Source organism: Gadus morhua, chromosome 18 (assembly GCF_902167405.1).
Source record: "Gadus morhua chromosome 18, gadMor3.0, whole genome shotgun sequence".
NCBI classification, from domain to species: Eukaryota; Metazoa; Chordata; class Actinopteri; order Gadiformes; family Gadidae; genus Gadus; species Gadus morhua.
The window spans coordinates 16,935,219-16,948,942 of record NC_044065.1 but is presented as its reverse complement, the minus strand read 5'-3'; the positions used below and the strand labels follow the sequence as shown (position 1 = coordinate 16,948,942).

General features: G+C 42.9%; 1 protein-coding gene across 5 annotated transcripts in view; it reads right to left on the bottom strand.

Moving 5' to 3' along the window:
* The window catches only part of gpam (glycerol-3-phosphate acyltransferase, mitochondrial), a 29,462-nt gene that overhangs the window by 12,229 nt on the left and 3,509 nt on the right, over positions 1-13,724 (bottom strand). For 3 of the 5 annotated variants that reach the window (XM_030339950.1, XM_030339955.1, XM_030339952.1), the window contains exons 2-10: positions 11,536-11,657; positions 10,805-10,924; positions 10,128-10,201; positions 9,364-9,477; positions 8,703-8,855; positions 7,809-7,908; positions 7,218-7,354; positions 5,968-6,067; positions 156-368 (exon numbers count right to left, since the gene is read on the bottom strand). In XM_030339950.1, coding sequence (XP_030195810.1) covers positions 156-368; positions 5,968-6,067; positions 7,218-7,354; positions 7,809-7,908; positions 8,703-8,855; positions 9,364-9,477; positions 10,128-10,201; positions 10,805-10,924; positions 11,536-11,619 — 1,095 coding nt within the window. In that variant the 5' untranslated portion in view covers positions 11,620-11,657. Of the gene's footprint in view, positions 1-155; positions 369-5,967; positions 6,068-7,217; positions 7,355-7,808; positions 7,909-8,702; positions 8,856-9,363; positions 9,478-10,127; positions 10,202-10,804; positions 10,925-11,535; positions 11,658-12,206; positions 12,454-13,724 lie in introns of those variants that run through there. The other 2 variants (XM_030339953.1, XM_030339951.1) reach the window with 2 other exon arrangements.

The window sequence follows — 13,724 nt, the reverse complement described above, 5'->3', positions numbered from 1 at the left end:
AACCCAATGCGGTGCTTTGATTGCGTCCCACAGACATTATGGTCTGTACGAACCCCACCACAGAAAACCACCTCACCCAATCACCCCCCCCCCCTCAAGACCCCCTATTCCAACCAGCCCCCCAGTGCTGCCCATGTCCCCGGGGGGGCCCCTACCAGCTGCTCGCTGTTGTAGTTGCCCTCCAGGATGCGGTCGTAGGAGATGCCCACGGGCACCACCAGCACGTCGGCGATGGCGCCGGTGGTGAGCGTGTCCACCACGATGGACAGCATGCCGGCGTGGGCCGGGGAGGGCTTGCCGCTCCGCGACCGCGTGCCCTCCAGGTACACCTCCAGGAACTGCTGCTGCCGGAGCAGCTCTTCCGTGTACTGGGGGGGAGGGGGGGGAGGGGAGGGGGGGAGGGAGAGGAACAGGACGAGCTTAATAGAGGTTTTCTACAAATGCACAAATGATATCTTCATACATTTCAGTTGTGTTTTGGACATTGATTTTGTTTAACACAGTTTAAATATTACTTGATGAAAAAAATATATATACAAATCGAATAAACGATGTGTGTATCTAATATTGCCACTGGATTACAAAACAGTACACACACACACACACACGTTTCTTTCAGAGGTCTTCTGAGCCCACAGCTGTCTGCCCTGAAATAGACCTATAACTGGTATTCGCAGAGAGGGGCTATTCACATTCTGCACTCGTTCTCAAAGGCTACCCGTTTCGGTGGGCCAACAAAAGACTTTTTAATTGAATTCACTCGAATTGAATTAAACCAAACCACGCACAAAACCTTCCTTGAACACCCTCAAGGCTGAACCGTATTTTTCAAAATGTTTTCTAATGCAATGTAGTGCTCTCCACATCCAATGTGATGTACTTTGATGTGACTACAAACATTTCAAGATATTGCAGGAGACATGTTCACCATGATGGGGAGCAAGAGGAACAATTAAATGGAAAAATCTGCATTCCAAGCTAGAGGAGCTCTGGTGCTACTGGTCCCTAACCACTTTGTGAAAACAATGCAGTTGAAGGCTGGTGGAGGCGCAGTGTTTCCCCCAGCACTGTGTTGTTAAGGCGGCCGCCTTATCAACAATAGGGCCCCGCCTTGACTACCAATGTATATAAAATAAATAAAAAAAATTATCAAAAAAAAAAAAAAAAAATTCATTTATTTTTTTTAATTATTATGCATTAACAAAGTAGAAAACTCTCGTAGGGAAAGAAAACATACTTCCATCAGGTGTAAAAATAAAGATCAATAATGCATCGGTGTTCACAACAATGGTCGTGACATCCAGCTTTTTTAATTGAATTTAACCAGGGAGACCCCCCCCCCCCCCACCCCCCGCTCCTTGACCACCTTGACTAAGACATTTACTGGGGGAAACACTGAGGCGCATCATATATCGTGTAGGGTGAGGTGAATGGAGTTTGTCAACATATCAGTACAATCTCTTATCTATGGCTAACAGCAGCAAAGTCCTCCACTGTCCCCACAAAAATGAAATATGATGCAAACAAGTCTCAACTTTTTCCTTTGCAGCTCTTCAAAAAGAAATGCTAATGTTTTGCGCTGGGGAAGCCAAGTGGATAACGACGGCAACGAAGTAACGGTTTGGTTCTAATCAGCGATTGATGAGGCTCGATGGCTAACAGCCAGCCCCCTCGTACTGGGGACTCCCTCTTTAGCTCCGGAACACAAAATGCTCCATATCGCAGCGAGCCTTAAGAGGATTCAAATAAATCTCCTGGAAACAAAGCCTGTTCTGATACGTTTATTCTCGGTTCCACATCACCACTTCCCTGTTCAGGCGGTAAAGCTGACTAATCTCGGCAGTCCTGTATTGAACTTTGCTTGGGTAAAACCATTCAAAGTTTATAGTAACTCCTACCAATATCTCACACTACCAATACCTTGCTCCTACCAATATATAACCAATATCTAACTCTTGCCAATACCTACTCCTACCAATATATCACACTACCAATATATAACTGATATCTAACCCTAACTGTATGTAACCGATATCTCACTCTTACTAATACCTTACTCTTACCAATATATAGCCAATATCTCACTCTTACCACCATCCCCCTCTGACAACTATATAACCAATATCTCACTCTTACTACTGATACATTCCCAGCATCCCATAACCAACCAATATTTCACCATTACCAATCTCACCATGAACAGGGTAAGGGTTATCCACCATCAACATCTACATCTACATCTACATCTACGCATGGCCCTATCTCATCATATCTTAATTCCTTTCATGTCACTTAGGCCCAATCCCATTTCTACCCCTTACCCCTTCCCCTTACCCTAGGTCCAGCCTTCCAGTCCTTACCGACTGAGAAGATGAATGTAAACTAGAGCAGCGCTGGTTACATCACAAAGTTAGCATGGAGGACCAGCAGCAGCTGTCCAAGGAGCCTGGACAGCAGGGCTTAGTGTCAATCCCCCAGCTTTAAGGACTTTGAGTCCTAAAGTAGCCTCGTCTCGCCGAGAACACGCAGATGGAGCCAGTGCTGAGGACGGCTGGTTCAGCCCAGGACAACACTCACTGAAACCATGGAGATCAGGAGAAAACATGGAGATCAGGAGAAACCATGGAGATCAGGAGAAACCATGGCGATCGGTAGAAACCGTTTCAAACAGTACATGTCTATCTCTTATTATGACCAAGGAAAAACGACTGAAACGATATATATACACACACCCTCTATATATATATATATATACAGTATATATATATATATATATATAGACTTTATCTTATCATGCATGACCAGTCAAAGGCAAACCACATTTCAAACTTTAAGCCTTTAACTATTAGAAAATATTTAAATGTAAGACCATTCAGTGAAAATTAATTAATTAAAAAGGCTGCAGTCAGCTTGTACATTCCGAATGGGGAACTCCAGCCTTTTGGCCAATGCGTTAATCAATAAGCAACTTACAAATGAGGCTGAGAAAAATCTAACCATATCGATCATTATCACATGAATTTATCATAAATCAATCACTAATGAAGCAATTAAGAGACTGCTAGGTTTTCCAAACTCCACCTGACTAACGGAAATCAAAAAATCTTGACAATAATATACATACAGATATAATAAATGTCGTCTGTGGGGATAGATGTTGAGAGAATACATTAGGGTCATCTATGTTACTGGCCGAGCTTTTCAAAGTCGTTGACATACATAATAAAAAGAATAAAGTACTTGCGGAACGCTAGTAAAGAAATGAAGCGGTCTGTAACGCTATATCAACCCAATAGATACGTATATACGTGGCGTGACGCCTGCAGGGATTCCCTGGTCACGAGGGACGTCAGGCTACACAGGGGTCCACTCACTCAGCTGTCTTCTGCATCCTCCCACAAAACTAGGGGTGCACTGTTGGTGGGTGTGAAGTGGTTGTGGAAGAATGTGTGAATAATCATGAATAAATTATTTACAGAAATTATATTACTGTATAAGCATGAGCAGATTGCACATTATAGGTAGTGTACTATAATGATTAGTATAATTTAATCACTTTAACACTGACCAAAGGGCATGTTGTAGACTGTGTAGTGGAAACACTGTGAGAATCTTTCTATACCATTTGAAGGATTATATGCTTTATGAATGAGCGTCGAAAAACAGTCTTTGTTGAATCTCCTTGAAGTAAGGGACTCTTACTTCTTGAAACGATCCTGTGATGTTCTGTGCCATCGGTACTGTGTACTAATATTCCTCAAACAGAATTCTTCCGTTAAGGTCGAGACCACCTAATGGTTGGAAAATGTTGTGGAAGGAGTGGACAAGGGTGTCCACCAAGGTGAAAGATAAGGGAGGCGAGGTCGGAGGATGAGGGAATCTGGGTCAAGGGTTATCCAACAATACGAGGCAAACCATGCCGTCGGAGACTGTGACCATCAGGAGAACAACAGGAGTCGGTTGATGTTGAAGCCATGTGGGGGAGTTGTTTGACTACAACCGTGGCTTGGAGCTTATGGGAGGAATCACAGAGCGACTCGATAAGAACGGTGCGCTGAGGCTGGAAGAGCAGGTGTACAATCGACAAGCTCAGCTTTAGTTTTACTTTCTTTAAGTTCTGAATAGAAATCATACATTTTATTCTGCAGTTTCCTGATCTGCTTTTCTTGGTAGCCAAATCTTTACACAACACGGCCTGCAACCTGTCCCTTGGACAGGGGTAAAAATGATGACATTTTATTACACTTAATGGGACACTAACTATAATATACAACCTGATCATACGATGTAATATAGTTATACAATCATTTATATAAATGTTTTAATCATGATTATTCATTAATATAATAGTTAGAATTATGTTATTTTAATAATTCCCCAGGGATCAATGAAGTTTATTTTAACTAACAAGTAATTTGAGCCTTAGAATGTATGCTAACTTTACAACGTGGCATCTGGTTTTCAAATTACGCCTCCAAATTTGGGCTTATATTGTTAAAGTAAACATCGCCACATGTGGATTTTCTGTAAATTGTGTGTGGTTGCATGAGGTAATTGTTGTATGCGCAATGTTCCGTTAGCTTGCTAGCATGCGAATGCTAGCAAGGCGAATGAGCAAGCACGCCGAGCTTCAAGTCCCTGGGCCGCTTTAAAGCGGACTTGTTAATGAATGAATGACGCCGCTGATCGTGTCATAGCATCTCCCAGTCGCCAAAACAGTACTTTACTTTTTCGACGTCTGCGCTAACGCACGGCCTCTTTATGTGTGACAACTCTGTGTTGTTCACCTTGGGAATGGTTGAGGTCAGGGTTTTTCCCCCGTGAGTATCCATTATAAAAAACGCTTGGCGAGCACTTGCAACAGTGGTCATTTGAATTTGACTCTGTGATCATTCTTTTAGTATCAACTCAACGTTCTACAATGCCGAAGGGGGATGTCCTTGATGGGCCCACCAAGTTTTAGATCCCTGGGCTACTCTGAAGCAGACTTGTGATTGATTGCATATTGGCGGCATTTTGGCCCACTGTCAATTAGTCCTCGACACAACAGGGTGAAGCATATCACCAGAAGGAAGCGGTGGCTAAACAAGGAAATGCATAAATGCGCCAAATAAATACTGCAGTATCAGAGCTCTGTTAGCTAGCACACCAAGAAGGTATGATATTAATACGATAAGATTAGAATGCCCCGGGCAGCGCTGATGCTACAACATCTCATGTTGTACTGAGGGCAGAATGGAGAGACATTGCAGTGACGCAATCTCTTCTTGAGGTACAAAGTGGTATTGCCAGACGCTAATACAGACCTCTGTGATATTATGTCAAAACTGTTATTACTTCGCATTCTGTTGATAAGTGTTGTTCACTTTTTAAATGATTTAAACTATTAATCTTAAAAGTTGCATCTCATTCGCTTTGGTTACGATGTAATACGAAGCATTTCAACTAACTTCTGGCTTATCATTTTCTGTATATTTGTATTCAATCGATTGTGATTTCAATAGTATTAATTAAATACCAACTATCACATATATAAATGTTATTGTCTACAAATACACAGTGCTGGCCGGCCTGTACATCTCACTGTTTACATGAACTTCCTGATGACACTCTAAAACCCCACCCACTATCAACATCTACAGTCTATTAAGTCAGTGGGCAGAGCCCACATAACATATTTTCTTCCCCGTAGAATACAAAAAAAACAGAATACACGGGATACAAATTGTCGTGTTCTCATATATAGTTCAAAGCCCTGTGAGTTTCCCCCAACGTACACATATCAAAAGTCAATGAACATGTAGGATATCTAGAATATGCGACACACACACACACACACACACACACACACACACACACACACACACACACACACACACACACACACACACACACACACACACACACACACACACACACACACACACACACACACACACACACACACACACACACACACACACTTACTGCGTGCAACAGCGATCTGTACAGAACATCTTTCTTGCCGGTTCCGTTTTCTTCCATTTTGCGGCGTATGAAGAATCCTCCCAGTTTACGAATCAACGTGCTGGGAAGAGAACACACAACAACCAACATGATTGGCCTCGTCTGACCAAAGGGGTAGAGCAGGGCACGTATACTGCCAGGGTTAGGGGTTCAAATCCCCATCTGACTCAAGAGGTAGAGCCAGGCATTAACAGTGCCAGGGTGAGGGGTTTCATTCCCTGTCTCGGTCAACTGCTAGAGCAGGGCTTTCATATTTGTAGAATACATCAGCTATGGGATGTGATTTTATCTATAACGTTATTATTGAAATCACTATTGATTGGCATTGACTACGAAAAGTTTCAGTTTTTTTTAAATCAAGATCTTGTTGAAATGTTACACATTGCATTGATCTTCAAAAAGGTATCCGTTTGATATTTATTGATAATCAGAAAAAATCATGTTCCTCATCCTTCTATTATATTGGGGGGGGGGGATGAACTCAGCAAACATGCTATTGGCTGCCTACTGCCCCACCCCTCCATATTAGCCCCCTGCATCAGCCCCTCCAGCTCACAGCCCCCTGACCCCTCCCCTTAGTCACACAGTTTCCAGTGTCAAGGGCGGATTATTTTAACTCTCCTCAATGTTGGTCTCAGATCACATGTTATTTATGACCACATTGGAAACCAACCTGGCCCTGAATCTACTAATAGGATTTAAGATCAGGGGAAAAAGGATTCAGAATCTTTCCCAATCGCCCACTTCCCGTTTGTGATAAGGACTGCTTCCCAGGAAATGCTAGTTGCGTTTCATAAATGTGTCGTGATGAATCACAAAATGTGCATTGGTTCAACCTAAATTCAGCCGGACAATTCAGCACATTTCCAGGGACAAATTGTTTTTCCTCTGGTGTAAGCACATGCATTGTTGACACCATAGAAAGGCTATTCTTGGGATGTCCCAGAAGAGATGGGTTTCATTCTCAGTAACATCATTTTACGAGGAAATAATCACTTTTAGCCCTGATGAGTGACAACTCATTGGTTCAGCTTTATATAACTTCTACATATTAAACTGTCTCTCCTCCTTAGTTTATCCGTTTTTCCAGGACTTGAAATTATGGGGAGAATTTTGCTGTTTGTGTGTCGGTCTACTTTCATCGGACAGCAGTTTCCCTAAACCTAAATTATCTGGATCTGATTGGCTGACAGCCTAGCGAGGACTCTCACCTGAAGATGGGGATGTTAAGGTTGTTGCCGGCGGCGATGTGAGGGGCTTTGATGTTGTGACAGAAGAGGATGAAGGTGATGAGGAGGTAGTCGATGTGGGACTTATGGACCGGGAGGAAGACCAGGGGTACATTTTGCTGTCAAGAAAAAAAACACACACAAAGAAGTTCAAAGATGCCCACATCTTCAACAAGAAAAGATAAATGCTTTAAAGAGCAGTGTGCACAGGCCCCTCCCTCACAACCCTTTTGATACACACACTTAACACACTGACTCGTCACTTTATCAAAGTCCAAGTCCGTCAGACCCTTTCTACCGGCACGTTTGAATATGTACTTCCTCAAAATCAAAATACCCAGCTGTAAAGAACTGAAAAAGTGACTCGTCTGTTAAAAATCCTCAAAGGGACACTAACCAAGTACGTAAGCAGTACTGTGTATTGTGACTTATCCCACAGCCTCTGTATGTCGATCTGTGTGTGTGTGTGTGTGTGTGTGTGTGTGTGTGTGTGTGTGTGTGTGTGTGTGTGTGTGTGTGTGTGTGTGTGTGTGTGTGTGTGTGTGTGTGTGTGTGTGTGCGCTCACTACTAACCTCAGTAGCTGCCTTCTTGACCATCTCCAGCTGGCCCTTGTGAATCTGTATGCTCCAAAAGAATCCATTAAACAGTTTCAGCAGAACCCAGCCGGTCAGCCTACATAGAGAGACAGTGACGTTCAGACAGAGAGAGAGACAGAGAGACAGAGAGAGAGAGAGAGAGGATGGAAGGAGAACAGAGAATGTTTGTAAAGTATGAAATTGTAAAGTATTGGTAAAATAACAATGGTGTATGTGTATTTCTGATGTAACTGTTCATCGGGGACATCACATCAGTATACAGTATCTCTGAAAATCAATTCAAACAAGTTATCATTGTGAAAAAATATCTCCAGCCACAGGCAGAAAGCGGTGCACTGGATATGACAATATGACTATCCATATGCGACCAACATGTGGAAAGTCTTCTCTGTGCCACGCAGCATAACATGTTGCTCTACCTTTTGCTTGTACACAGTGGCTTTGAGAAGTGGAGGGTTGCAGTATTTAGTCAGTCAACCACTTCCTGCTCCTTCATGCTTCCTTCACTCCAATTTAAAATGGATCTAGATGCTAAAACCCACCCGTTCACCCGAGAGGCCCAACGTGCTCGCAGCCGTCTCAGCGGAGGGGCGGATGTGCCCTCACACATACAGGTTTCAGGTCTGTTCCGCATCCATGGTTTTAAACCATCTCCCTGAATGGGTGGTGACGTTAAGACTACGTGTACTACCAGTTCACATTGTTTGGATAATGGCAAATCGCATTTTTTACTAAAAGAAACGCAAGGTGTATGACTCGTAGAATCGCAAGAATCGCACCTGGCTTGGAAATTTGACTTGCATCCCCCCCCCCCCCCCCCCCAGGTAATACGTACTGTGCTCTGAGCAGTAGACTGTCTGCTGTCCTTACCTGATAATGGTTGGGGAGACGTTGGCCACCATCTCCTGGAGGATCCCCCTGGCCTTCCGTCTCACCTGCCCCTCAGCCTTCTGCTGCAGGGCGGGCTGGCTCTCTAATCCAGCCCCAGGCTCCGAGGCCACCTCAATGATGGCCTGCTCCACCCTGGGTCAGGCAGAGGAAATCACCCGGTGAAAAAGATGTGCTGGGATTCAAATGAGACACCGCTCAACTTTAATTATTACATTTTAGTTCATTATTTGTTCCTTAAAAAAGGTAGTAGTAGAAGGGGAAAAATTACTTCGGCTGGGGAAAACGTATTCAAGTTTTGAAGATGCCTAAACTAAATAAATAACAATTAAAAAAACAAGAAAAAGTTAAAATACAAAACAAGAAAAACCTAATCATAACCACATTATCCCAGCAGACTGTTTTGAAACTGTTGGATGTGAATCAACTATGTGGGCAAAATACTTAAAAAAAAACAAAAAAAACAAAAACATTATCATTTAAAAATCATATAAGGTTTTACGATTCCAATGAATAAACAGTCAGTATCATCGGATGGGGTTAAGGAGGTGGGTGCTTTTAATTTGAAAGGTGCCATCATGCTTAAAGGCAAGTGGATGAGGCTATGGTGGTTTAATGTAAAAGGCGGTTGTCATGGCGGTACCTGCTGTTGTTGAGGACGTTATCAACCACGTTCCTGGCGAACATGTCCTTGTTGACGTCTCTCTCACAAACAAACAACACATAGCTCAGACTACGAGCTAGCCAGCCCCGATACCTGTCAACACACACAGATACACACACACACACACAAGAATTCAGTTGTCTAACAGTGATATTCGTCTAGTAAAGGCCACAACCGGTGTCTTGAACAGGTCTCTCAAGTAAAAGAGCTGCTGACCATGTCATATTTAGCTTCGCTGAATATAGCAGGCTGAAAAGGTCACGAGAAGAAACATTTTGGATTTGAAAGCCAAACAAAGCCTATGTGGATAAAAAAACGTGGCTGGTCTTGATAAAGATAACAGAATAGCCAATAATCAATATCTTGGAGATTATCGTTGAATATCATTGATCAGACATGGATCAAAGGGAGTCACAGAGTTGGTGAGGCTGATGTTGGTTGAAAAACAAGCCCAACCAGTTAATTAGTCAATGTTTTCAAACCCTTCCACCGGCTAACGCGGAGATAAAGCCCTGCACTGGTCAGCATATGTATGTGCTACACATGTCTACACGTGTTCACCCCCAGACACACCAACACAGGCAGTCTCCTGCGTTCGGTCCTTCACGGCACACACGTATACAACTGGATGACCCAATAATAATATGATAATAGGATAATAGGATAATGGGTCAACCGTGCTTCCCCTGTAGAGTTATTCCAGGGTTCATTCAGCCTTTAAGGTCATTTATACAACAGGGTACCTGGTGTGTGTCTCATTGATGTAGATGACATTTCGTAAGCCCAGGGATGGAATACTGGGATTAAACAGTCTCTCCTGAAACAGACAAATAAATACCATGAATAAATGTGTGTTTCTAGTCCAAAACCCTCTTTTGGGCAACCAACAGCGTGGTTTTGAGGCAAAACATGTCATTGTTAACAACACCCATTGGGAAGAAAATTGAAAAACGCAGAAGAAAGGGAAAAGTTTATAAGGTTTGCTAAATTATTTAAAACCTCTTTCCCACAAGCCCAACAGTAGGCTCAAAGTGGTGAATAAGCAAAATAGTACATTAATCTCCAGCTGCGCATTGGGGTTTGAAACAGAAACCATTTTAGTTGTCCTTTGCTGTCAGCATAGCACGAGTAAGGGAATGCTAGTGTTAGAGAAGTTAACAGTGCTTATGTTAATGATTGGTGCTATCGGCGCAAACAGGGCAGGGATGGGCTTGAACTCAAAGTATATGTTAGCACTGTTAGCGTTGCTTCGTGGCTCTTATTTGTTATCAGTGCTAATGTAGACTAGCGATGCTTATGCAGATTGACAGTGCTAGACCTTGAGTAGCTGGACCTTTTGATAGTGAAGCTTGTGTCGGATAGCATTTTCAGTATTGTTAGCCCGTCAAGTGTTGCGATGCTAGTGCGGGCGCAGGTATACCTGGCTCTGTGGGGTACATGAGTGGCAGCAGAGGCCAACGAAGGGCCTCTTGCGGTTCAGAAGGCCCTCCTTCCAGGTGGTGCTAACACACCGTAGCACAGACGGGCTACAGCTCCGGTCCTGGAACAGAAGATGACATCCATCACTCTTAGGACCCACCAGCGCCCCTGACCCCTCCCAATATAGAGCGCTGAATCGACAGCTTTGGCATCGCCCCGATAAAAAAGATGGATACAACTCCAGGTTTAGAAAGTGGAAGCCATGCTATTGTAGTCTCTCCATAACTGAGCAAGGCAATTGACCATTACTCTTTAGCTGTACCTCTTAATGGTAAAGGTTATGTCTTTAATCTGGATGATAGAAATATGTCTACATGTGTATGTTATTGCTGTGGACAGATATTTTAAATAAGCATCCCTATATCCACAAATTAATATAATTGTAAAAAACTAAAACTAAAATAAAAAAAACTGAAATATATCCTATATATATATATACACACATATACTAGCGTTTTCAAACATTGTTATTCAGAATTGTATTCTCCATCCACACTAAAAGTTTTTCAGAACCCTCCATTTTCATGCTAATTCCCCCCCGAGCCTCACTACAGCGTTGGGATCCACTTTGGGATTCACTTTGAGGATGCATTTCCCAATGTCCCATGGCCTGCCTGAGACAGAGCCAGCTCCAGAAGGCCCTTGAGAGGGGAGATGTTTGAGAGGTCTTACCGAGTCTTCGTTTGAGTGTTTCCAGCGGTTTCCGCCCTGCTCGCCATTGTTGACCTGGAGCAACAGACCGTCAGAGAGCTCCATCTCTGCTGCCTCTAGATGATGAACCTACAGCGGGAAAGCTGTCAACAACAACAGGCAAAACTTTCAGATTGGTTTCTACTACAAAAGACGCTTTTCTGGACTGTCCAATGGTGCGAGAGGAACTCAAGAGATTAGAAAAAATGAAGGCCCTCAGGGGGAATGTCACATTTGAATTCACCCCCCGAATTTACAAATCATATATTTTTTTTTTTAAATCATAGATGGAGATAACGGTTGTGAGAGCAGAAATTATGACAGTAGACGCAAGCCATGTTTACATTAATAGCAAAACCTTTTTCAGATACTTAAGCCTCAATACATACTTAGTCCATAGAATAAACAATATTTTAAATCCAAAAAAAACAACTTTTCCAAGAACACTCACTTTAAGATAACGAAAAATGTGTTAAATAAAGTACAGTCTACATTTTGCAAATTAAATGTTACGGCAACAGAATCATGAAAAAACAACACCACAGGATTTACAAGTGAACAAGCTCCAACATCTGCCTCCTAGAGAACAACACGCGTTTTGCCTCCGGCTAAAAGCAGTGTGTGTATCCACCATTAACTTAACAAACACCTACTTCTTCCTACTCAAGAGCTGTGCGTCTGTGTCAAAGATTATTCCAGCAGAAGAAAGCGTCCTGTGCCTTGGACAACCATCACTCAGGTACTGGTGGAGAATGAACTATTCAAGCCGTCCAACATGGTCCTTCTTGTCAGACGAGATCACCCATGACCCGACCATCCATTCAGCCTGCATTCTTTACATGCTTCCACACACAGTTAAGACCAGACCGGGCCTGTTCTGCACAGAAGCAATTAAAACTGCTTACGGTCATGAATTTGGTTTAAAAACAGGCAACAGAATGAGCATCGCTCCTCTCTCTCATTTTCTGTCCAATTCAAAAGCCCTGATTATTAGCATATGGAACACACTAACATTGTTAAAGTTTAGAATAAATAAAGAATGGTAAAGGCTAGGAGTAAGTCTTACGTAAATACTTAATTTGGGGACGTGTCTTTAGGGTTATTTGTTCCGCTTCTACAGCGGATCTTTTGTAATTTGTTAACTTTTGTGGCGTGGAGTGAATCTAACAATGAGGGGCTTTAAAATGGTGTAATACAAGAAGAAATCCTGATAATTCCATCCATCTTTTTATCATTCCAAGACCAGATCACAAACACCTGCTTCAAGGTCAAATGTTACTCCGCCAAGAAGAAAAGAATGAAACGACCATAAGCCATAAGAGGCCTTGTTTAGTTTTTTTACTCCTCTTCATTGTTGGGGAAAGATCCTAACTGTTTCTTTGGGGAGAGCTGATTGGTCGACACAAGGGCGACAGGACTTACACAGGGTGTCAGGTTGTGGTGTTGCTCCACAGTTCACTAACACGTGAGACAACCCTGCTGTCCAAGCCAGCTCCTGATGCCCTCTACTCTACACTCTGGAAGAGGGCTGGGACTTCCTGTTTCCTACAAAGTAAAAGTCCTCCTGGGAAAATAAAGTTTTGCTGATTATCACCAATTAATTTATTATCAGTGTTATCAGCTGATTCAGAGTCCTGGCCTAAAGTTTTAAAAGCAACTTCTTCCATAGAAGAAGAACCCTATATTATTTATTGAATATCTTCTTGCTCGACTCACCAACCCTCCAACTTGAAAATAATCATTGTGTGTCGGACTAAAACATACAGACAAACAGTACCTTGGCCATAAAGATAAGGAGGGATCCACATCTTCATGTCAATACCACCGAGTGTCCAGCATGACATGACCTAAAGTGAACCCCTAAACTCTTTGTTTGTCAGTGGGTTGTGGTTTTTCATGTGGGTAGTTTCCATTTGTCCCTTCTTCATGCACCTCGACCGTGTCTAATTCCTGTAGGTCCTCCTGTCCAATGTGCAACGGAATGAATCGGAATCTGAGGGGACTGGCACCTCTGGGAACAACACTAACATGAACCCAATCCCTACTTCACATGCAACCCCTCACTTTTACCCCACTTAGACAGCCAGCGAATCACAGGGGGGAGACAGAAAGAAGGTTCCTTCCTCAATAGGCTTGACCCATGTGCAGGATGATCAGATAATGCTTTCAGA